The 26637-nt window shown below is 37.9% G+C and overlaps 2 protein-coding genes across 3 annotated transcripts in view; one reads left to right on the forward strand and one right to left on the reverse strand.

Annotated features, from left to right (window-relative positions):
* Window positions 1-10816, reverse strand: part of rab3gap1 (RAB3 GTPase activating protein subunit 1) — a 47518-nt gene extending 36702 nt beyond the window's left edge. The window contains exons 1-9 of the mRNA XM_081368771.1: window positions 10422-10816; window positions 10233-10288; window positions 9381-9456; window positions 9170-9302; window positions 9014-9092; window positions 7347-7466; window positions 3224-3389; window positions 2218-2317; window positions 73-154 (exon numbers count right to left, since the gene is read on the reverse strand). Coding sequence (XP_081224897.1) covers window positions 73-154; window positions 2218-2317; window positions 3224-3389; window positions 7347-7466; window positions 9014-9092; window positions 9170-9302; window positions 9381-9456; window positions 10233-10288; window positions 10422-10439 — 830 coding nt within the window. The 5' untranslated portion in view covers window positions 10440-10816. The remainder of the gene's footprint in view (window positions 1-72; window positions 155-2217; window positions 2318-3223; window positions 3390-7346; window positions 7467-9013; window positions 9093-9169; window positions 9303-9380; window positions 9457-10232; window positions 10289-10421) is intronic.
* A 24-nt stretch (window positions 10817-10840) lies between these two features.
* Window positions 10841-26610, forward strand: ubxn4 (UBX domain protein 4). Of its 2 annotated transcripts, XR_014030361.1 has the most exons (14): window positions 10841-10974; window positions 12201-12303; window positions 14251-14279; window positions 14888-15006; window positions 16571-16688; window positions 16907-17030; window positions 18797-18851; window positions 18933-19097; window positions 20576-20703; window positions 21842-21944; window positions 22343-22474; window positions 23292-23509; window positions 24802-25435; window positions 26318-26610. XR_014030361.1 is itself a non-coding variant. In XM_081368772.1 (13 exons), the coding sequence occupies exons 1-13, from the start codon at window positions 10893-10895 to the stop codon at window positions 24938-24940; spliced, it is 1515 nt and encodes a 504-aa protein (XP_081224898.1). In that variant the 5' UTR covers window positions 10841-10892; the 3' UTR covers window positions 24941-26610. The 2 variants fall into 2 exon arrangements, 1 of the variants encoding a protein (XP_081224898.1); XM_081368772.1 differs by having other exon boundaries at window positions 24802-26610.
* The last annotated feature ends 27 nt before the right edge of the window (window positions 26611-26637 follow it).

Here is a 26637-nt window from a genome sequence, read left to right on the forward strand (position 1 = left end):
TTAATGCAGTTTGGTAAACAGAAAATGAGCTCTGAACATTAACTACCGCCGTGACACTGAACACAAACGCACCTGATGGGATCTTCACACGCTCCAAAAGGAAGTTTGCCAAACTCCACGCCGCCCACCTCTCCAGTGAGAAGCGCATCAAAGTCTAAAAACAACACACACACACACACACACACACACACACACACACACACACACACACACACACACACACACACACACACACACACACACACACACACACACACACACACACACACACACACACACCTTTTCATTTTATATTAACTTTGACTTTCATTTTAGCTTATGATCAAAGTAATATAGAGCAGTGAAATTAATCAACTCAGGATATACGTAGAATATTATCATCTGGCTGTGTAAACATCTTCTACCCTGCTTAATACAGAGGTAAACACTCACGGCGCACCGAATCCACTGAGCAAATGTGATATTGACAGAGATGTTCTGATCGACACACATGCGACTCCATGGCAACAGCGACAATTTCTCCAATGTAGCAAATAAAAATTTCCATATTCCCTAGGAAACGCTGCAGAAAATTATATTTGACTTTCTCAGTAATTCTGTATTGTTTTCAAGTACAAATATCTAAACATTCTTAAATCAAGATACATTTACTGGAGAAGCAAAATGACTGAAGATATTAAAGGATGAGGATGATAATGATAACGATAACGATATAGCTTTAATAATCATTCACACTACAACTATAACTATAACTATAACAGCACAGAGAAACAATATCGTTGGAATCAGTTTCGGAAACGATGTTTTTCCAGCTGATAACACTGATAGCCAATCAGAATCCATCCTGCTTTAAAGAGTTGAACAATTTAAAGTGACAGACGATCAAAACTGCAGCTAGTAAACAGAACGATATCGTCTGCTGGTAATAATAATATTACTATATTTACTATAATTTACTATATTATATTAGTTATAATTACAGCTATCTTTATAGTTATCATTCCTGGTATGTCTTGTTTTCTGAAAAACTCTTCAATATGAAGCGAGTTTATGATTAAAACAAGAAAAAAATAAACTTAATTCAAAGGGAAAATCACTTTGCATGAATCATTCTGGTGCCGTTCAGTTATTTTTGAGTTCGGTCTTTTGTGTTTTTTTGTCATCGGAATAGTACGAAACCTGGTAAAGGTTTTGGCACTTGCTGTGTGAACACAAAAAAAATCATGAATATGGAAAAGATTAAATGGTCCTGAAAAAATAGTCATACTTGTATTGTTTGTGGCCAAAAATGACTACCACTGCGCAGTGCGCACAAACAAATTCTCACTGAAAGGTTGTTTGTTGAGATATCAACCTCAAATTTAGAACACAGATTGTTTAGATTAGATTTTCTCACAGTTTTAGAGTAAAAAGTGTTTTGAAAAATATATATTTCATATAAAAACAGATTTTTTTAAAACATTTTCATTACAATAAATTTCAAGTTCATTTTTTAAAACTTTTGTCACTTCAGCAATAACCTGCCAAGTGTCGTCTTTAAAAAGAGACCAAACTTAAGTTTGTGCTCCAAAGCATTAAAGATGTATGGTCTATGCTCAAAAAGTGAATAAATGGATTATAACTACAGCATAAATATAATTTAGTACCATAAAATCCCCTAAAAATAAAAAATGTTAAATAAAAAATATTATTGAACTTAAATATAGTACAATCATTTCATTGAAACAAAATTCTGTACCATAAATTTTGCGTCTAAAAGGGAAATTCCAACAAATGCATATGCAATAAGTTCAGCTGCAAAAATAACCCTAGCCTTTTCAGCGCTAACTCTTCTCTACCTTGTAACCAATCAGATCAACGTGTGATCGTCAACCAGTGGATCTCTGAGCTGAGTGAGTGAGTGGAGGCGGGGCTCATTTGCATAATCATAGAACCGCGTATACTAAATGACGCAGGGGTGTCGAGTTACACTCAAGATATTTTAAGGCAACGGAAAAAAACATTTAAATATGTCATTTTGGTGATCAAAGATGAGTTTTAAGGGATAAAATGATTGACTAAAAGGGAATTTTAAGAGTTTCAGAAGCGAATAACAACAGAAAACATGAGTTTTCAGCGCAGCCGGTACGTCCATGAAGTCATTAAACCCTCCTCACAGGCTTCTACTGAGTGCAACACGCTGAAACGCTGCAGACTGATCTCAGATCAGACACACACCTGGCGGCTGCTGAGGCCACGAGCACTGCTGCCAGTCCTGAAGGACGTACGTGAAGCGAATGGCAATGTTGATGGGTGGCAGCGGCATCAGTGGGCAGCCCTGTGGACACAGAACATCAAGAGAATGAAGGAGACAGACGGTAAAAATGACAAAAGAAAGAAAACAATCAATTGTGCAATTATTAAATTTCATACTTAAATGCATACCTGTCAAATGCACCTTTCTATGACAAGAAATGCAGTTAATCAATATCAAATAAAGCTGGCAATGCATTTGAGTTTTGATTAGAAAAGTGTTGAAGCTTTTTGCATTCAACTAGTAAAACCACTTACTAGTAGTCCTGGTAAAAAGGGAACTTCAGTACACTTTAAAGTGGCCCTATTATGCTTTTTTCGTGTATTATCTTTCATGTAGTGTGTAATATACTGAACTCACGATACAATATTATTGCGATACTCCAAGACATATGATAAAATGTTAACAGAAAATGAACTGCTGATTAAAATGCTAAATTTGATTTTACGTTGATGTGTAAATGAATATTCTTGGACTTGGTGCTGAAACCCAAAGCACAGGACAATAGAGACACCAGAATAACAATATTCATGATTCTGAAGCTGAAAATACAGAATTATTTTAGACGAATATGCTTGCGTTGTTTCACGACTAGATATATTTAAAATAATGTAGGCCACTTTTTACTGGTAACATCAGACATTTGGCATTATCAGGACACACAAATATCCCCCATTGCATTATTATACATTATATTCAACATTATATATAGCAGTTTAATGTAGTACTGACATTGGGTGAACTATACACAATACAGATTGTCACAATCCACGATACATATTGATGCATTTTTGTATTGCGATATAATGTGACATGATATATTGTTACACCCCTAGTGTTTAGAGTTAAATGTCCACATCCGATCAGCATGTTCTCTGTGTGTAAACATGCTCTGAAAACGTAAGACCAATGCTTATCACCAGAACTCACGATCTTGTTCTTGAAGATGTCGAGCAGGCCGGACAGGTGGTTGTACTGGCTGGGCACTTTACGCAGATGCACGATCTCGAAGTCCGAGCGAACACCGGGTCCCTGACACTCGCCCGCAAACATCCTCCTCCACTTCTGCTGGATCTGTACGAACAGCGGCACGTGGCTGCAAAACAGAAGAAGAGCAGGTGTGTAGATATAACATGTGACCCTGGACCACAAAACAAGTCACATGGGTCACAATTTTGAAATTGAGATTTATACATCACCTGAAAGCTGAATAAATAAGCTTTCCATTGATGTATGGTTTGTTATGATAGGACAATATTTGGTCGAGATACAACTATTGTAAATCTGGAATCTGAGGCAAAAAAATCGAAACATTGAGAAAATCTCCTTTAAAGTTGTTCATTTATGTTCACGATTGTGCTGCATTCACTCACAAAAATAAATGTTTGATATATTTACAGTAGGAAATGTACAATATATCTTCATGGAACATGATCTTTACTTCATATCCTAATGATTTTTGGCATAAAAGAAAAATGGATAATTTTGACCCATACAATGTATTGTTGGCTATTGCCACAGATATACCCGTGCGACTCGAGACTGGTGACGTGATCCAGGGTCACACATGTGGAACGGGCTTTTCCTATCATTCCTATCATGACATTTTAACACTGTGAGCACAAAAACAGCTTTTAGAAGGGACAGGAAAAATCTGGTACATTTAGCAATATAGAGGGTGAATTAAGAATTATGTGTATGATGTATATCATGCTGTTATGATGAACTACATGCCTGGTAGCACATTACAATACGGTTCATTAGTTAACATTTGTTAAAGGGGTGGTTGATTATGATTTGACCTTTCTACCTTTAGTTAGTGTGTAATGTTGTTGTTTGAGCATAAACAACATCTGCAAAGTTACAACGCTCAAAGTTCAAAGCAAAGGGAGATATTTGCTTTTAAAGAAATCACTTTTTAAGGACTACAACAAACGGCTGGTAGAGACTACATGACATTCCTCCCGGGTTAGTGACATCACCAACCCTAGAATTTACATAAACCCCGCCCCCTGAACACGGTTTATAGATTACCATGACAGAATATGCTAATCAATGACTAGAAGATAACTACACAACAGCTTCATAAACTCATCAACTAACCATTCTGAAATGTCCTGTTGCTTCTACATGTTGTCTCTTCTTCTTGAGTCTCTCCATCATTGTCTGACTCCGGTTTGAACATAAAAGGCTAAAAGTTTTTGAAATCTCCAGTGCATGTGTGTGTGAGGTAAAAGGACACAAGCTCTTGAAGCTCCACCCCCTGCGCCGGGAGCAGCAGCTCATTTGCATTTAAAAGAACAGACACAAAACAGTGCGTTTTTGCTCACCCTAAAAAATGTACACTTTTAACATGCTATATAAAAATATCTGTGGGGTATTTTGAGCTAAAACTTCACACACACTCTGGGGACATCAGAGACTTATTTTACATCTTGTGAAAAGGGCATTATACCACCCCTTTAACTACCTTAGTAAACATTAACTAACAATGAACAACACTTCTACAGGATTTATTAATCTAAGTTAATATTAATTTCAACATTTACTAATACATTATTAAAATCAAAGGGTTTGTTTTGGTTAACATTAGTTAATGCACTGTGAACTAACATGAACCAACAATGAACAGCTGTATTTTTATTAACTAACATTAACAAAGATTAATTAATACAGCAAGAAATGTATATGTCAGTTAATATGACATATGACATTGTACCATATGCCTTTTTCCACTGACTTTCTATGATGTTTAAAGCGTTTGTAAGGATGCTGATTTTAGGCAGATGTTTGACTCTGAGATGGAGAACGAGAACGTCGTTTGTGTGACATTAGCAACTAATTATTAGCTGTTTGATAATGTAGTCAAGCCAAAGGCTAATCATATCAATTACAGTCATGTGTCTGACGTTGATACATGAAACGCATTATCATTCTGATACGTCGACTTATAGACAACCCTGTATAATTCACTCTTCCACTTCTTCTGAATCAGTTTCTGCTTCAAACGTTCTTAAACCAACATTTCCACTTGTGTAGCGTTTCCTTCGGTCGACCGAGTGGATCAGGTAACCCGAGATGCTGTGATTGAATGGAGGCGGAGACTAATTTGCATATTCATGGTTCCACGTATACTAAATGAAGCAAGGGTGTCGGGTTACATTCAAGCTATTTTAAGGCATGAATAATTTTTCACAGGAAAAAAACAGGGATAAAATTATTAAATGCAGGTGAACTTTAACACATGAAGTTCCTGTTCTCTGGTGTCTCTAGCAGATGAACACACACACACCCACCCACACACACACACACACACGCTAACACAGCTCAACAGCGCCACCTGATGTCAAAACAGCAGCACTGCTGCTCTAAGTGTACTGCAGCAATATGACAGATGTAAATGCATTTATAAACAAAATATTTGTTTTTCATTAATCAAACAGAGCCAAAACATCTCTGAACACCCATAATTCATATCATCGTATGAACAATTACAGTGAATACATTCCGCAGCACAATAATAACAAAGCACATCACACGACGCAATACGCAGAACATCCACATAAAGCATTTAAAAAGAGGCTAAGAGATTATTAAAAACAACTATCTATCCCACAATGCCCCAGAAAGCCATGGCAACATGATCATCCTTGATCATTGTTGCATAGACATTTAAAACTGTCTGTTAATGCAGGAACTTGGCCAATCTAACTTCATAAATGAGTTTTAATGTGTCAAAACATATTTTACATTGACAAAGAGACAGATGTTTTCCAAAATGACGTGTGTCAATACAGACTTCAGTAAGATACTCGTAATTAAGAATGTATATGGTACAAAATACAGCTTTTTAGTAGTTGTATTAAAAATAGAGTGAGATTAGAGGTTTATAATAATAGGGCATAATAATAAACGATAACAATACACTACTATTATTATTATACAACAATACTAATTGTAAAAATAGTAATTAAAATAATAATAATAATAATAATATACCATAAAAATGTGCTATTATTATTTTTACCAGTATATAATAATAACTAGAGATGCACTGATACTAAATTTCTCTGCCGACAGCCGATTATAGCTTGATTTTTCTATAAAGGGAACCCTCTCATTTAGTACATCAATATAACATTAGAGGTTAAAATTAACAAGAGAGCTATTATATTCAACTGCTATTTATTTTCAGATATAATAAATCCAAAACTTATTTATTTTCTGTTGCTTCATCTTTTGGAAATTGAACTTAATGCCTTAATTAAAAAAATGAGGAAAAATCCAACCTTTAAGGACACCAATTTTCTTCGTGAATGAATCATGTATCGTAAATAAATAAATGTTCTTCCTTAAAATACAGGGTGCATAAGTCTGGACACCCCTATGTTAAATTCCCATAGAGGCAGGCAGATTTTTATTTTTAAAGGCCAGTTACTTCATGGATCCAGGAAACTATGCATCCTGATAACGTTCCCTTGGCCTCTGGAATTAAAATAGCCCCACATCATCACACACCCTTCACCATACCTAAAGATTGGCATGGGGTACTTTCCATAAGATCATCTCTCAATGCAAATCAAACCAGCTATTAGGCTAACTGAAATAAAACCATGCCAATCTCTAGGTATAGTGAAGGCTATGTGATGATGTGGGGCTATTTTAATTCCAAAGGAAAAATTGTAATGGAGATATTAATAATAAATCATAACAATAAACGGTTACACTTTATTTTAAGGTGTCATTGTTATAATGTAATTATATATTTAAGTAGTGAGTAATATTAAGCAACTACATGTACTTACTATAGGGTTAGGGTAGGATTAGGGTTTGGTTGAGGGTTAGTTGCATGTAATTATGCATAATTTACTGTTATTACTATGGTAAGTACATGTAACATGTAACGAGGACACTGTAAAATAAAGTGAATAAATTTCACCCTCAACAAATGCAGGAGAATTTACTGGCGAATGAAGCAACGATAGTGAGGATGTGAGGATCACAGGTGTTCATCAGAGATCCAGGAGCATGCTGGGACTCACGGTTCACTCACCAGCCTGTGTTTGCCAGAGCGATGGACACGGAGCTCAGCAGCAGGTTACACTTGGACTCACTGACGATGGCTTCACAGTTCGCTCCGGGAGAAATCACCACGAACTCACGCATGCCAAACCTACAGCACAACAGAGACGTGCGTCAGGACTTCTGGTCCGTTCAGACACACCGCATTACATGCAAACGCTCAGGAGGACCTGGAACCAGCGTAATATACAGGCAAGATTCTTCAGTCGACTATTCTTTGAGGAAACTCACTGACTGGTCAATTTTGACAACACGCTGTTTCTCACAACCGTACTCGTGAGGAGACTATTACACTGCCAAAATACACCCGAACTGAGAAATATGCTTATTATTATTATTATTTATATTTATTCAAGAGATTCCAGTAATGAAACAAGTGAAGTCATTCATTCAATGATTTAAAAAAATATTATTCATTTAAATTAATTAGCTTAAACTGCAGTATTTAAAGGGATAGTTCACCCAAAAAATGAAAATTCTGTCATCATTTACTCGCCCTCACTGTTGTTCCAAACTTGTATGAGTTTCTATGTTCTTCTGAACACAAAAGAAGATATTTTAAAGAATGTTGTGAACCAGACAGTTGACACGAGCCATTGACTTGCATAGTAAAGTCAAAGGTTACCACCAAGTGTTTGATTACCAGCAGTCTTTATAATATCTTCTTTTGTGTTCAGCAGAACATAGAAACTGATGACAACATTTTAATTTTTTGGGTGAACTGTCCCTTTAAGTCTCAAAACCACCATTAGTGGAGAATGAGATTTGAATGAGTCTTTATTGTGATATGATCTATAAACAGATAAACTATGTCTGAGCAATACTAAACATTGAACTGCATCATATTTGAGATTCTCAATCATTATCTGAATATCCTTTGTAAAATCTGACGCGTCTATAGCCCTATTCGGACGGGACTAGTGTATCATGGAGAGGTGGAGTAAAGTAATAATCACCAGGTCTTCTCTGTGATTTTAATCTCGTCTGAATGTGCGTCTCAGTGATCGTCACGGACAATGTCAGTAAAGATTACGGCGACTTTTACCTTCAGTAAAAATGTCTGGAAAAATGACCTCAGGTGATACTAATCCCGTGCGGATAGACTCGCTGTAAATATGTACGTAAATATTCCATCATTTCCTGTTTAAAAGTAGTTTTCTGCAGTTTTTCAAGCATGAAGACGCTTGAAAAAGCATCAGTTGTGTTCTAGACGCTGGGACAAGTCTGTGGCAAAACTCAAGTGTTTCACACACACCATCAGATCAGAGAGAAGATCGAACGCACTTGTTAGAGGCACAAAACATCTTTTAGCGTTAGATAAGAGCCTTTCACCAACACACTCCAATCTGAAGTTCATTAATACATCGTTCAACCGGACATAACTGTTTTATATATATAAATATAGATTATATGTGTTTGTGCACGTGATATCAGGAAGCAGCGTAACACACACATGACGACAGGAGTGACGGCGGTGTGTAAATCGAGTTACTCTCACACTTCTGCTAGTTTACTGAGATCTCTTATCCTGTGCGAATTGGCCATTAATATTACAGACGTCCTGTGGTAAAATTACATCACTCCATCTACCCTAGTAAAGCTAATCCTGCCCGAATAGGGCTTTACAGAGCTTCTTACCATCTGACCAGACAGTGAGCTCGAGGAGGAAAGTCATTGTTCATGCAGAGCAGGTCCTGCATGGCCAGCGGATACGCATCTGAAAGCAGAAGACACCGTTCAACACACGCAGAAGAGGTCAAAGGTCAGCTGACGAGGTCAACGTGCCAAACGTACCTTCCTCTGGCTCATCTACGCCTTCACTCTCTGCCGACTCCTGTTTCAGACAGTGATGTGTAATGGAGAACTTGAAATCAGCAAAGTTGATCTCTAGACTCGTCTCTTCCCAGATGCCGCTGGTGTATTCACCCTGTCAACATCAACACTGTTAACTTCTGCGTACATCATTTCATACACCATTCGTGTAACTGTAATCATGGGTAATGACCTTCTCCGGTGGTTTCCCAACACGACAACCAATCAGCTTCCAGTCATTGAGCACCTCCTCAACCCTGGATATGAATCTACAAAGACACACAAGTACAAAACCTCAGAGTAAAATGGAGAAAATGAACATTTATATAGAATGAATAATAGAATGAATGCACAGATGAATAGTTCATGCATAATAGTTACTGTGCCGTCATATAAATAAATACCAATCAATAATATAGTGACAGTGACCATGAACCAATATCACACAAAGAAACACAACATTTAACCTGTTAAGTGTCGCATCCCTTTTTGACCATAGAGGTGAAAATGCACCATTTAATCTGAACTTAAATGATTGTAATTCATAAATGCTTTAGAATACAGGCTAATGCTATTTTTAAGTTGTTTATAAGATGAAACGTAGAAATTATAACATTCTGAGTCATATTTATGACGTGACAAGTTGAAATTATGACAGTGAGCAATATTCATAAGATGAAATGTCTAAATTATGACATACTAAGTTATCAAAAATTTGAATGATCTTGTAAGTCAACAATAATTATTTATCTTATTATTTTGACTTTTTTTTATACCCCATAACGAGTATGTAACGACTTAGTATGTCATAATTTCATCTCATAATTAAGGTTTACTCTTTCATAATTTCGACTTGATCAATATCATAATTATGTTTTACCAAGTCATGATGTTTTATTCTTATGTGGCGAGAATGGGCGTTCACAAGGACTCAACAACACAAACACAAGATGACTTTAGTGCACTTTAATCATAAAACCGCATGAAAAGCCACAGAAACGTGAGATTACTGAGGAAATGTTTGTTTAAATGCTTTTTTCTGTACCTCTCCCACTCCGATGCGGTGGTAAAATCAGTGATTTCAAACACTTCAGACTCGGGCTGAAACAGAAACCCGTGACAGTTAAAGAAGCGAATAAAGCAGACACATGTCAAATAACTGCGTGCATTTATATGACACATATGACATTTACATGATGCAGATCATAATGTAATGATACATAAACAAACTCACATCACTGTCAGCCGCCATCTTGGCTCTCTGTTTAGAATGACGTACCGCCGTCACGTGATGCGTCTGGAAATCTAAAAAAATGTACTCTTACGATTCTTTTATGTTTTTGTTTAATTTTTCCATTAAATATAAGGATTTTTTTATTAATTTAATGCGCAGCCATCTGGATTATTACAAAGTAGCTTATAAAGGTATATGTCAAATATTATTAATCTGTATTAGGCGTCTTTTTTCCTATCTTTTTGGAATTTTGATGTTACATGCGCCTGTTTTTTTTTTCTTAAATAATAAATAAATAAATGTTAAATAAATAAATCGTATGACATTAATAAAATAAAATTAAACGACATTTCCCAGATTTCTTTGGATCGAACTGCTTCCGTGTTCTCAGCGCAGCTTCCGGCAGCTGTGAGTTGTCGAATCTTTTGGAGCTCAGCAGCAGCATTGATCTTCATCATCGTCATCTTCATCATGCGCTGGTTTGAGGGCTCAATCCCAGCGGCCATCGCGTCAGCTAAACAGCGCAAATGTGTGTTTGTGGTTGTGATCACAGGTACCTGACTATCATCATCATCTCCGTCACACACACTAACTGTTTGACTGTGTTTTTACAGTATTAGTCGATGACAGAGGATGACAGGACACAGATGGATCCGGTTAATGTGTCAGATATGCGCTTATATTAATCAGATATGCGCTTATATTGACACGCCATGTCCGCATCAGCTGAGTCATTATTCTAATATTTCACCATCATAACGTCTTTTGTTTATCCAGTGCAGAGTGAGTTGATTTGTCCAGTCAGAACCGGATAATTTCGTCAAACTGACTGAGACGATCATGTGATTTCAAGTGTGTTTCTGTCTATCTGTCGTTCTATCTATCTATCTATCTATCTATCTATCTATCTATCTATCTATCTATCTATCTATCTATCTATCTATCTGTCTGTCTGTCTGTCTGTCTGTCGTTCTCTCTATCTATCTGTTATTCTATCTATCATCTATCTATCTGTCTGTCTATCTGTTGTTCTGTCTATCCATTTTTTATTCTATCTATCTATCTATCTATCTATCTATCTATCTATCTATCTATCTATCTATCTATCTATCTATCTATCTGTCGTTCTGTCTATCAATCTGTTATTCTATCTATCTATCTATCTATCTATCTATCTATCTATCTGTGGTTCTAGTCTGTCGTTCTATCTTTTAATCTATCTATCTATCTGTCTGTCTGTCTGTTGTTCTATCTATCTATCTATCTATCTATCTATCTGTGGTTCTAGTCTATCAATCTGTTATTCTATCTATCTATCTATCTATCTATCTATCTGTGGTTCTAGTCTGTCGTTCTATCTTTTAATCTATCTATCTATCTGTCTGTCTGTCTGTTGTTCTATCTATCTATCTATCTATCTATCTATCTGTCTGTCTGTTGTTCTATCTATCTATCTATCTATCTATCTATCTATCTGTCGTTCTGTCTATCAATCTGTTATTCTATCTATCTATCTATCTATCTATCTGTGGTTCTAGTCTGTCGTTCTATCTTTTAATCTATCTATCTATCTATCTGTCTGTCTGTCTGTTGTTCTATCTATCTATCTATCTATCTATCTGTGGTTCTAGTCTGTCTGTCTGTCTGTCGTTCTATATCTATCTATCTGTCTGTCAGTTGTTCTGTCTATCCATCTATCTATCATGTCTTTCTGTCTGTTTGTCGATGTCATTTAATCTGTCTGTCTCTCTATCCGTCTATCGATCTGTCTGTCATTAGGGAGTGATGATCAGTCCTCTCAGCTGATCTCCAGTTGGGAGACGGAGAGTGTGTCGGATGCGGTGGAGAACTGCTGTGTGGCGATACGAGTGGACGCTCAGAGGTCAGTGAGACCGACACACACACACCAGATCAGTGTCATCTCAGTGCTGTCCTCCAATCACACACACACATCAGATCAGTGTCATCTCAGTGATTTCCTCCAGTCACACACACACATCAGATCAGTGTCATCTCAGTGATTTCCTCCAGTCACACACACACACACACACACACACACACACACACACACACACCAGATCAGTGTCATCTCAGTGCTGTCCTCCAATCACACACACACATCAGATCAGTGTCATCTCAGTGATTTCCTCCAGTCACACACACACATCAGATCAGTGTCATCTCAGTGATTTCCTCCAGTCACACACACACACACACACACACACACACACACACACACACATCAGATCAGTGTCATCTCAGTGATTTCCTCCAGTCACACACACACACACACACACACACACACACACACACACACACACACACACACCAGATCAGTGTCATCTCAGTGATGTCCTCCAATCACACACACACATCAGATCAGTGTCATCTCAGTGATGTCCTCCAATCACACACACACATCAGATCAGTGTCATCTCAGTGATTTCCTCCAGTCACACACACACACACACACACACATCAGATCAGTGTCATCTCAGTGATGTCCTCCAATCACACACACACATCAGATCAGTGTCATCTCAGTGATTTCCTCCAGTCACACACACACACACACACACACACACACACCAGATCAGTGTCATCTCAGTGCTGTCCTCCAATCACACACACACATCAGATCAGTGTCATCTCAGTGATTTCCTCCAGTCACACACACACATCAGATCAGTGTCATCTCAGTGATTTCCTCCAGTCACACACACACACACACACACACACACACACACACACACACACACACACACACACACACACACACACCAGATCAGTGTCATCTCAGTGATGTCCTCCAATCACACACACACATCAGATCAGTGTCATCTCAGTGATGTCCTCCAATCACACACACACATCAGATCAGTGTCATCTCAGTGATTTCCTCCAGTCACACACACACACACACACACACATCAGATCAGTGTCATCTCAGTGATGTCCTCCAATCACACACACACATCAGATCAGTGTCATCTCAGTGATTTCCTCCAGTCACACACACACACACACACACATCAGATCAGTGTCATCTCAGTGATGTCCTCCAATCACACACACACACACACACACACACATCAGATCAGTGGCTACGTTTACATGCAACCAAATAATCCTTTAATGGGATTGACGGCTCAATCGGACTGAAACGCCTTCATGTAAACTCCGTAATCGATCTGACTGAGCTCGATCCGCATTAAATTTCGATCGGATGTTTATTCCTTTTCTAATCCGATCGAGAGAACATGCAAACACTTGATCGGATTGAAAACCTTATAAACCGTATATATGATGTAGAAATAGTGGATCATAGTGTATGACGCGCTGAACGAGCTGTTCTTCCTGTTGAATAAAGTGTCGTATAAATGAGTGTACCGTCATCCTATAATCCTCCGTTCACTGCGTCTGTGAAGTGGAGCCGGACAACGTTTCGGACTTGGGACTCGGTTTTGGGCATTTTTACCAGCGGCACAACGGTTCTTATGCTCATTGTCTCCAAATTACGACCAGAAATGGATAAATATTAAGCCTGCTGTTTAAAACAAATAAAGAACCAATGTTGGAGAATAGTTATTATGTGCAAACAGCGGGAAACTGTATATTCGTGCAGTGAGCGCATGTCAAAAAATAAATTCCAATTTGAAGCTTGTGACATATAAATGCGCACATCAACCCGATCAGATGTTTAGTGTTCATGTAAACACTATGTTCGGATTCATCAAAATGACATGCAAAAGTTGTGCATGTAAACATGGTCGTCTGGATGATTCCCTCCACTCACTCCAGTCTCTGTCTGTCTCTCTTGTTCTTTCAGTGAAACATGTGTCCAGTTCTCTCAGATCTGTATCCTTTGCTGTTCTTCTGTGGACGCTCGGTGGGATTTTACTGGCACATCTAAACTATATAAATACACCTAATGTAATGTCCAATTTCACAGGAAACATTTTGAGTGTTTAAGCTTTCAAATGGTTACTAAAATAAACAATAAAAAAGTTCACATTGCATTGATAGCAAATACAAGATTCATATGTGAACAGGGCTCTCTGTGCTTAAAGAAACAAAACATGAAACTCATGACCAATAAGAGTCAGGCGTTCCTGTGACAATCTGAAGGAAGACATGCTCACGAACAGCACATCTACAGAGAGTCAAATATATTTTGTATATATAAATACACACACATGCATGTATATATTTGATGAAAATTGCATGTATATACTGTATATATACTGTATTTCTATATAAATATAAATATTTTATATATAAATAACACATTTTTCTTACATATACACATGCATGTGTGTGTATTTATATATACTAAATAATTAACACAGTACACACACATATATTATGTAAACACAAATTATTTTGGATGCGATTAATCGTTGCACAGCCCTAGAGTCCTCAGATATTCCAGGTGTGTTTGTGTCTTTAACTCTGAGCCCGCACAGATCCGGTGGTGTGTATCCCCTCCAGTTTCTTCATAGGAGAGAACGGTATTCCTCTGGAGGTCATCGCTGGCAGCGTCACGGCGGACGAGCTGAAACGGAGGATCGTCAAAGTCACCCAGGTGAATAAACACACGTCACAACGGTTAGAAATGATCATGTACAAGCAAACATGACGGAGAGAACCTGCTCACACTGAAAGACTTGTCTTTGTTAGTTCTGCAAAACTATAGTTTGACCATCAGATTAGTTGTATCATATAGTGTACTAGCCAGTGAACAGAGTGTGACTTCAGCCCTGTTCGGACGGGACTAGTGTATCACGGAGAGGTGGAGTAAAGTAATAATCACCAGAGCTTCTCTGTGACTTTAGTCCTGTCCGAATGTGCGTCTCAGTGATCATCACGGACAATGTCAGTAAAGATTACGGCGACTTTTACCTTCAGTAAAAAGGTCTGGAAAATGACCTCAGGTGATACTAATCCCGTGCGGATAGACTCGCTGTAAATATGTACGTAATTATTCCGTCATTTCCTGTTTAAAAGTAGTTTTCCGCGGTTTTTCAAGTATGGAGACGCTTGAAAAAGCATCAGTTGTGTTCTAGACGCTGGGACGAGTCTGTGGCAAAACTCAAGTGTTTCACACACACCATTCAGATCAGAGAGAAGATCGAACGCACTTGTTAGAGGCACGAAACATCTTTTAGCGTTAGATAAGAGCCTTTCACCAACACACTCCAATCTGAAGTTCATTAATACATCGTTCGACCAGACATAACTGTTTTATATATATAAATATAGGTTATATGTGTTTGTTTACGTGATATCAGGAAGCAGCGTAACACACATGACGACAGGAGTGACGACGGTGTGTAAATCGAGTTACTCTCACACTTCTGCTAGTTTACTGAGATCTCTTATCCCGTTCGAATTGGCCATTAATATTACAGACGTCCTGTGGTAAAATTACATCACTCCATCTACCCTAGTAAAGCTAATCCTGCCCGAATCGGGCTTAATAGAGGGAATGCATTGACGTCACTTTCCCGTGGGAACACAGTCCCTCAGCCGGACTGAGTGGCAGAAGAGCTTCCGAGTGACTGGATTTAATAGAAGAAACTGCGAAAACACGAGTAAAACAAACGATTATCAGTTTAAACTAAACTTGATATACTGTTCCTTACAACTTACCAAAGATCCAGTGATCCGTGGATATTGACATGCAGACAGGAATCGTGTTTCCTGACATTTATATGTGCTTGATTACGACGCCAGGGAAATACATCAAGCAAATTTGCCTGTGAACGCTTTATATAAATACAATATAGGCAAGTCTAAATCCGGATGATCACTGATATCAAAGTTATATATATCATCGTATCGTCCAGCCCTAAAACTCGAGTATACTCGTATATCCGAGTGAAACGGCCTCTCAAACTAGAACAAATGTGGGCGGGGCTTGATTTTGTCTGTAGGGAGTTGATTGGATGGTGGTGATTTGCTATTGGTGGATCTCATGTGAGTGACAGTTTGCTCCGCCCACATCATCAGAGAAGAGATGCTGCAAGAGGGAGGGGACGTTATTTACATAAAGACTTGACCATAGTGACTTTAATGTAGATGTAGCCTCAGATTTCTGTCAGGTTAGACTCACACACACACACATGCTAACAAACGCTTCTGTACAGATGCACACGGAGCAGATTGAAGGTGCCGAGACGGACACAGAGAGACCTGATCAAACTCCCGCCTGTGAGCCTCAGGACGCTCTGAACGTCACTAACCTCAGCTCTGCCACATCTAAAGGTGACGTTTTAAAGCCGTCGAGAGGTGGCTGGATGATGGTTCGCTCACATCTGGTTTTCAGGAAAGATTGATTTGCATTTAGTGCTGGTTCAGCTGTGTTTCAGACACGCACTGCTGATTTAGCAGGTTAACATTCAAGCGACAGAGATTTGCATGTTTCGATTTCAATACTGTTCTGGTGAAGCGTGTTTCGTTGAGTGATCCTTCTGTTCCCCCAGAATCCCTGTCTGTGCCGATGGAGGAGGAAGGAGCGTCAGGTTATGTGACTCCAGGTGAGGATAAAAGCCTGCCGTCAGAAGACGCGTCTCAGCCAGACGAGCCCTTAGATGCCAGAGTGGAGAGGTGAGTGGAGCATTCTGGAGTAGTTCGACAGCGAGAGCCCGTCTGATGTACATGTGAAGCCAGTCACAGTTCAGTGTGTTTTTACATGCCGTTATGGGAGGGTTTGTCTGAAATAAATGAACCCTCTGATCATTTCGACCTTGAGAGGATTTTCTTTTTACTGAAAACGCCAGTTAAAGGTGAAGTGTGTGAGATTGACAGCTAGTGGTTGAAATGGGTACTGTAGTCCGAATTCAAAATATTGGAGAGAGTTGTTTTCCCCGCCCCGTCCTCCTCAGACTCGACGCTCGCGCGGGTTGCCAGTTTGAGGACACGCAACAGGAACGAGCGCAATTGACAATGGAAGGCGAGGAGACTTACACAGTGCAAGATGATGAGTTGATTAATTGATTTGTTCACTAGCTTCCTTAACTGCAATATGCTGTGTTTTCCGCCATCTGGCACCCCGGGGTGTCGAAATACTATTGGGTAAATTGGCAACATACAGTATCGCACAGATCAAAACAAAAACAGACATTCCGACACGGATCGTCTAAAGTAAAATAACTGGCTGTAGAAGTTAGTGCTGCACGACATTGAAGAAAATTGCGATATGCGATAACTCATTAAATAATGCGATATTTGTTATGCTTAAAGTGTGTAAAATAAACTTAAATTATCTTTAAAATATATAAAAAATTATGTAACCTACATGAGTGTTTCACGCTCTTTTTGTGGCAAGAAAACATCCCTACAACTTCTGAAAGTGAACAGCAGTGTTTTACTGTAGCATAAGAAGTGTTATTTTAACATCAGTGTAAACCACAGGGTTTAGGTTATCCTACATTAGGGTTATTAAACAACAGAAACTGAATAATCAAATGTAAAAATAAAACATTGCTTAGTTTTCACTGTGAATTATATACTGATTCTTATTAAAGCTACATAAGTTATTCAGCCAAGAGCAGTGAGTGATTTTCTCTTCATCTTTAGTTCATGACCGCAGTTATTGCAAGCCATTGCGATATGCATATTGCGATATATACATTTGTGATATTTCGATAATTTCTATATATTGTGCAGCCCAAGTGGAAGTGTTTTTCAGAGACGCGAGTATGTGAACTGCAAACATATTATGGTATTTTTATCCTTTAGTACAGTCAAAAACTTACATACAGCATCTTAAATGTTATCGCATTGGACTAAAATGCAATTTTGATGTACTTTTTTTTGGTGTTTCCCACCTTATTACTCTTGTGTTGTTCCTGGTCAAAAATGACCAGCCATTCAAAAAACTGCTTAGAAATCTCTCATTATACTTTGTTATTGCCAAATATTTGATTCAATATTTGTTTATCAACTTTAGCACCGGTTTTACATTTCATTTTGATTGTAAGCCTCATTGATCTAAACTTATGTACCTTATGTGAAGTGCGTAAGCTCAGATCAATTCATAGTTTTCACTAGCGGAGACCTGGAGGCAAAAACATCTATAGAACTGCACAATTTTCCATCTCAAAAGAAGAAAAACTAAAATATGTGAACAAAATAGAAGTTTTGGGTACTTGTGATGCATATAAGCACCTGCTGCAGTATTTCAGGCACTAAAAACTGCAGGATACTCTAATCACTTAAAGTCCTAAAACACTGACATTAAAAGATCAAATTCAGAGCGTATTGATGATGCAGATGAGCCCAGAATATGAACTCAGCACGCTGAATGCCCAAGCATTGTCTTCATAATGGTTTTCTGCAGAAAACGTTTTTTCATTTGTTTTCTTATGTAGGTTAACGAAGAAGCTGGAGGAAAGACGTGAGCAGAAAAAGAAAGCAGAAGAAGAGGTAATTCTCTCTTAACACTCTCTGAACGTCCATTGAAAGCTGAATGACGTGAATGACGCCACATTCCTCTCACACGGGCAGAACGAGCTGAAGAAGGAGGTGGAGAGGCGTAAGATGGGGAAGGAGATCCTGGACTACAAGAAGAAGCAGGAGGACGAGAAAACCAAACGCCTCCTGGAGGAGAGGAATCGAGAGAAGGCAGAGGAGAAAGCGGCCAGAGAACGAGTCAAGCAGCAGATCGCTCTGGTATCACCTCAGATCAGTGATTTCTCGTGTTGGACAGTAGGGTTTGGCACGGCACGGACACACACACTGCAAAAAATGCTTCTCTTACTTAGTGTTTTTGTCTCGTTTCCAGTTCAAATATCTAAAACATTTTAAATCAAGACGCATTTGCCAGAAAAGTAAAATGCCATAAGATATTATGTCTTGTTTTCTGGGGAAATGCTTTAAAAAAGCAAATTATCTGCCAATGGGGTAAGAATAATAATCTTAATTCAAACAGAAACAAGATAATCTTTCTTACCCCATTGGCATATCATTTAAATTTTTTTAAACAACAACTCACTTAATTTTGAGTTATTTCCCCAGAAAACAAGACATAATATCTTATGGACTTTTACTACTTTAGTAAAATGCATCTTGATTTAAGATATTTGATTTTAGATATTTGGACTGGAAACAAGACAAAAATACTGAGTAAGAAAAGCATTTTATATATACACACACACACATGCATGTATATAGTTAAGAAAAATGTGTTATTTATATATAAAATATTTATTTATATATATATATATATATATATATATATATATATATATATATATATATATATATATATATATATAAAATATATATAAATAACACATTTTCTTAACTATATACATGCATGTGTGTATATATATATATATATATATATATATATATATATATATATATATATATATATATATATACACATGCAAATATTTCTTAAATATATACATGCATGTGTGTGTTTATATATACAAAATAATTATACACAGTACACACACATATATTATGTAAACACAAACTTTTGTTTTGGATGCGATTGCCCAGCACTAGTAAAAAATATAATGAATGTATAATAGTGCATATATATTTATCAAAATGCTTCGCTCTAGCGCTATTTTTATAGCTATTTATGGACTTTTCTGAGGTAAATGTACCGTTACATAACATATTGTTCATAAGCTTTCTCTTTCCACAGTTGAAACAACGTACTGTATATTTCAACATTCCTTCTGATGTTCATTCATGTTTGTTTCGTGCCGTAACTAGTAGTAAAGAGGAAGAGATGATCGGTTCACGCAACATTAAAGAGCCACAAAAGCACAATTATTGTTTGAATTTCTTAATAAAACAGAATTTGAAAGCATATCAAAAGAAACAAAGCACAAAGTGTTTTGTTCACGCATCAACTAAAAGATCCATTCTTAGGGTTTAAGAATCACTATCGGTTCATCAAAATTACAACTGAGAAATCAGTATTTTTACCCAGTACACAGTGATGTCTGAAGGATGTGCAGCGACTCACTGTACAACACGACCTCGAGCGTCTCACTGCTCTTAGACAAACTAAAGTCAGACGTGCTCATGATCAGTGTCATTCGTCCAGTCGGAGATCCAGTCCCTACTGGAGTTGTGCTGTTGTACATACACACATCATCACACACTCTTGACTCTGGTTTGATCCACAGGACCGTGCGGACAGAGCGGCCCGTTACGCTCAGAACCAGCAGGACACAGAGGCCACCAGACTAGCAGCGCTGCAAGCCAGAGCCGCCGAACACGAGGCCAAGAGAGACGCCACACAGAGAGAGAGAAGGTGACAGCACTAAATCAAGCCTGTGTTTAGAACCTTTACAATTATTGTAACATTTGTGAGAAAAGCTGACATCACAAAATCAAGTGTTTTTTTAGAACATTTAGATTTTTTTATTTTTTTTTGACATTTGTGAGAAAAGGTGATATCACAAAATCAAGTGTTTTTAGAACCTTTAGAATTAATTTGTATTGTTTTGACATTTGTGAGAAAAGGTGATATCACAAAATCAAGTGTTTTTTTAGAACATTTAGATTTGTTTATTTTTTTTTGACATTTGTGAGAAAAGGTGATATCACAAAATCAAGTGTTTTTAGAACCTTTAGAATTAATTTGTGACGGATGACATCGTTTACTCCAAAATTCTCGTTGCTGTAATGCATGAAAAGTCTTTGATGCAGCGAAATGAAAATTCTGGACAGAAGCTGTAATAAGAGTTTCTGCCTTTTTTCTCTGAACTGCAATTTCTTTTTAAATAATAATGTTCTTTCTCAGTGTTTCTGTTTGTTTTCCAGAACAAATATCTAAACATTCTTAAATGAAGATACATTAACTGGAGAAGCAAAATAACTGAAGATATTAAGTCTAATATATCAAAATGAAGTGAGTTTATGCTTAAAAGCAATAAAATAAAAATAATCTTGCTTTTCTTTTAAATTAAGATCATTTTTCTGACCCCGTTGGCAGATATTTGGTCTTGTTTTCAGCAAAAACTTGCTTCATTTTGACACATTTTAGTCAATGTTGATTTAAGAATGTTTCATATTTTTGTCTTGTTTTCCAGATCAAATTCATAAGAAAGAAAATCATATTTTGCAGTGTGCACAGCTAATAAATAATTCTGGCCACTGTGATTTTTAAATATCTGAGTAAATTAAAATCACAGGCTTGGGAGTGTCCACATTCATCTTTCCAGCAGTGAAATATCCCTTTAAACTGATTTTTATAATTGATTAACTTTACACAGATATTTGTTTTTGCTTTAAACATGAACATTTTTCACAAAACAAGACTTAATATCTTCAGTCATTTTGCTTCTCCAGTAAATGTGTCTTGATTTAAGAATGTTTAGATATGTTCACAGTGTAACAGGACGTTAGATGAGTGATGAGTGATGATGTTTTCTCTCTGGTCGTCTCAGTGCGGTCGCCAGGATTCAGTTTCGTCTGCCGGACGGCTCGTCCTTCACTAACCAGTTTCCCTCAGAGGCGCGTCTGCAGGAGGTCCGACAGTTCGCTGCTCAGGTCGGTGTGTGTGTGTGTGTGTGAGATGATGACCTCACAGTGATGTAGTTTTACCTGGGGTCGTCTCTCTCTGTATGAATGTCCTGAATGAATCTGATGATTGTGTTGACCGGGTTTGAGTTTTCGCTCTGATACATTAGCAAAACCTCAATAGTGTCTCTCTTCTTCTCATTTCCTGTTAGTAGTGTTTTCATTTACATTACATTTACTCATTTAGCAGACGCTTTTATGCAAAGCGAGTATTTTTCAACTTGAATGTACAAAGTAAATCTGATGAAATGTTTTGTAAAAATGTTTAGCAAAGTCAAATCTGTGTTTGTTTGCCACTGTAATGAACACGTGCGTAGAGTCTAACGCCTGAGAGTGGTGTAAGTGTCATGAGTCGTGTGTTCCTGCAGGAGGTCGGGAACAGATACGGTCAGTTCTCGCTCGCCACCATGTTCCCCAGGAGAGAGTTCACCGCTGAAGACCTGGAGAAATCTCTGCTGGAGCTGGAGCTCGCACCCAGCGCATCCATCGTCCTGCTGCCTGTGAGCCACACACACACACACACACACACACTCACACACACATTCTTGTACATCTATCTTTATGAGGACATTCATTGACACAATGCAATCTCTAGCCGCTTACCCTAACCTTACCCATCACAACTAAGTGCCTAACCCGACCCCTGACCCTAAACCGACCCTTGACCTCATTATAACCTTATCCCTAAAACCAAGTCTCGACCCTCAAACAGGCCTTTAAAGGCTCTCAGAGAGTGAGGACCGGCCAACGTGTCCTCACTTTACTCTCTTTGTCCTCACTCCAATGGTCTAAAACTCAAACTGGTCCTCACAAAGATAGTTGTACAAGTACACTCACACTCACACTCACACTCACACTCACACGCACACTCACACATAACCTACACATTCTTAAATCAAGATACATTTACTGGAGAAGCAATATGACTTGTATAGATATAAATATATAAAGTCTTATTTTCTGTCAGAAAAATCAACTTAATTCAAAGGGAAAACAAGATAAATTTTCTGACCCCACTGGAGATAATTGCCTTGTTTTAAGCATAAACTCACTTAATTTTGACATTCATACACTTAAAAAGAAAAAAAACAAGACATGTAGGGCCAGATTTAGTCAATAAATGTGAAAAAGATATTTTGTTGTAAATTGAAAAAGTAATGCGTTACTTTACAAGTTACTTGAATAAGTAATCTGATTACATAACTCAAGTTACTTGTAATGAGTTACACACAACACTGCTCACTTGTAAGTCTCTTTGGATAAAAGCGTCTTCTAAATGAATAACTGTAACTGTCCTCGCTGTGATTGGTCCGCCAGGCGTCGAGCCGGCCGGCGAACGCTGTGGTGAGCTCGTCCTCAGGAGGAGGCGTCTGGGCTCTGCTGGGCTCGCTCCTCTACCCTCTGCTGGCCGTCTGGAGGATCATCAGAGGATTCCTGTTCAGCACCGCCCCGACTCCCACAGCCGCCCGGAACCAGCACACACACAACACACACGACTCCAGCGCGGGCTCCAGCGCGGGCGCAGAACCAAAGAGGTGCGTCTGTGTGTGATGTGTTTCCATTCTAAGCTGTGAATTTAAAAGGCTCCTATTATGCTTTTATTATTCATGTTCATCTTTCTGTTGTGTGTAATGTTGCTGATTGATCATGAAAAAGCTCCAGTTATCCTCTATATCAGTGTCAGTGTTTCTGAACTCCCTGAAACGCCTCCACTGTAGTCTCGAGTTTCTTCCAGGAACACGTCACAATATTCCTCATTATAATAATTCATTCGCAGAATAAAGGGGCGGGGCCTGGTTGAGTTAGTTAGTAGTGTGTTAAACTGGCGGTTATGGTAATTAGGGGCGGGACATTTCCCAAACACACTCGAAGCGCTCGACCAATCACAACACACTGCTCCAGCCGACCAATCAGAGCACAGTGTGCTTTTCAGAAGGAGGGGCTTCATAGAGACAGGAACTAAACAGAGCGTTACTGACATAATCAACATTCAAGCAGGAAAACCTGTTCTAGTAAAACCCCAAAAAAACAAAACTTAGAAAAAGGGCGTAATACGTCCCATGTGTTCAAGTGAACAAAATCATCACTTACTGGGAAATTGATGCAAAATATCAGTTATAAAACTAAGTTTCTGCGATCAGGCTCTTTCTCCCTCCATCATAAATGCGTCTCAGAGCGTCAGACGAAACACAGTAAACTCTGTCATGTTCTCTTGCGTTCGGATGCTGGTGTTCGGGAACACACTCGCGTGAGACGCTTCTGAGGGAATTAAACCAAATCATTCTGATCACACACTTTGACTCCGGCTTATTCTAACCACCAAACCAACATCTGAGACGCTGCGATGTGATTGGTCCGCTGGTTAGTCCAGTTATCAGAGGCAAAGTTTTTTTTTTTTTTTTTCTCTCCTCTCACATCAATGGGTTTTATTTGGTAAAAGTGTTTGCATTGTAGTTTATGCACATCATCTGATCAGATACAAAGAATGATCTGCTTCAATTGAGTTCATGCTTTTTGTCCACATTTTTAGAATTTATGCGCATCTTGGTGTTTCCATCCAATGTTTGTTTTTTATTTTTTATGCAATATCCTAAAATTTGCATAAAAATAGGTGGCTATTGTAGTGCTATGAAAGAGTCTGTGATGTCACTGGATCTCGCTTCATAACTAATCAACACTAGATCTGTTGCTTCAGCATTTAAACCCTTTATGTCAAATGTTTTGCTTATAAAGTGAGAGAGTCGTCAAGGCTCTATCAATATATAATGTGTGTCAGTGAGAGGAATTTCTACTCAGTTCTCCTCGTTCTGCTGTTTCCCGCTCCCAGAGATGCAGTTCGTAAGAGGGTTCTTGAGAAGAGGCCAGAGGACTTCAAGAAAGATGGGAAAATATACCGACTACGGACTCAGGAAGACAGCGAGGACGACAACAACACCTGGAACGGCAACTCCACGCAGCAGATGTAGTGATTCGGTCCCGAGCGGTTTGATTTGAGTGTGTTTCAGTCTTAACACGGTGGGTTTTATCATTTAGGGCTATGGTTTCCATCTCCCCGTCCCTCCCGCTCCATCCCGCATGGGTTAATCAAATCGGGTTAGCGTACTTCGCTTCTGCGTGCCGACTACTTTAACCAGGACGACTCCAGGCTTGACAAACACACTGGTTCACGGATGATGTTCTGTTATTGCCAGGGTTGATTTAATACAGTTACAGTATTTAATAAAGCTGTGAATTCCTGAGGGCTTTGTGGCGTTTTATACGGTGGTTCTGACCCCCCACAGCATCATGAAATGCCTCGGCAATAGAATGTCTTTCTACTAGTTCAGCACAGATGCTACTTGATCCTTTAACCATAGAATAAAAGATGTTTTTCAATGAAACACTTCGACTGAAGTCATTCTTCTGTTTTTTTTTTTTTTGTTGTTGTTGCGGTTTAATCCTCTACACTGTAAAACATTTAAGTTTCTCCATTGCTTTAAGGCGAGACACGGCAGGCAAAAACTGGTTAATTTTGAGATTTTGGGATATTTGTCTTCAATAACATGTCTTCTTTCAGACTTGTGGTGAAAAAAAGTCCGAAATACACATTTAGGTCTTTATTTTACTACACTGTTTGTGTCTGTAGATTTCTCATAAATTCAACAAAAGTTGGCGTTGTAAATCATCCCGCTGATTATATATATATACCGTTAGAAAGCTCTCTCTCTCCTGTACAATGCTGTGGGATCCAAATATGGTCATTTTCTTTTTATCAGCAACCAATCGTGAAAGTAAAAGGGCTGAATGCGCAATCTCATTGGCTGATGATAAATCTTTAAAGCCCGTTTTCTCAAAATGACTTTTCTCTCATTCTCCAAGTCTGAAATCTCCACTTCAGTAGCACCGATATACACCAAACTCTCCAGTCTTGTACCTAGTTATATTATGAAGACATTTACAGAGGGATTTGTAAGTATATTATTCCTAGCCTGATTTATATAACATTTTAATCCAAAAAACATAGCGAAAATCAATGTTTTAAGGCTATTGACAGTATATTCTAATTTACATAACAAAAGTAGATATCCATAAATCCCTCTGTAATTTTTTCCCCATCTAATATGTGAACACAATGAAAAAATAATTTTGAACCTGGCTTTATCCAATACTCAGATTTTGTTTTCTTTTTTTTATATATGCAAATTAGTGCATATTTAATTAGATATGGCCTAATGTGCATATTCAAACATTAAAATTACAAAAAACTTGTAATACATTTTTTTCTCATCTTAATGTAGGTAATCAACTGGGAAAGTTTCATGGTGATATCTGCTAGTTAAAATTTTTACCCTATTCACCTGTAGTGTCTCGCCTTAACTCCTCAAAATAAGTCAACTTTTGTTTGTTATGCGAGATTCAACTCATTTTTTAAGTCACTTTAATGTAATTTAAGTTGAAATAACTTTGTACTTAAAACTTTAAAAAAATATTTTACAGTGTAGAACTATCTTAAGAAATTCATTAATGTGCAAAAATGTAGGACAACTCAAACTGATTAATTACCTGACACAATAATTTGCAGTTACTATTATCTGTTGTACTCAGTGTGATCATGTTTTGTAATTCATATTAAAGGTAAACATATTTTGAGTTTTCATTGCTTTCACGTCTTTCACTGGATCAT

This window comes from Scardinius erythrophthalmus (genome assembly GCF_964197995.2).
Source record: "Scardinius erythrophthalmus genome assembly, chromosome: 6".
In the NCBI taxonomy this organism is placed as follows: Eukaryota; Metazoa; Chordata; class Actinopteri; order Cypriniformes; family Leuciscidae; genus Scardinius; species Scardinius erythrophthalmus.

Bases quoted from the DNA above. Each gene is read 5' to 3' on its own strand.
- ubxn4 (XM_081368772.1), top strand. From the start codon at position 10,893: ATGCGCTGGTTTGAGGGCTCAATCCCAGCGGCCATCGCGTCAGCTAAA. The intron at 14,280-14,887 runs GTATCCTTTGCT...GAGCCCGCACAG, and splicing joins TGTCCAGTTCTCTCAGATCT to ATCCGGTGGTGTGTATCCCC. The intron at 15,007-16,570 runs GTGAATAAACAC...GCTTCTGTACAG, and splicing joins GGATCGTCAAAGTCACCCAG to ATGCACACGGAGCAGATTGA.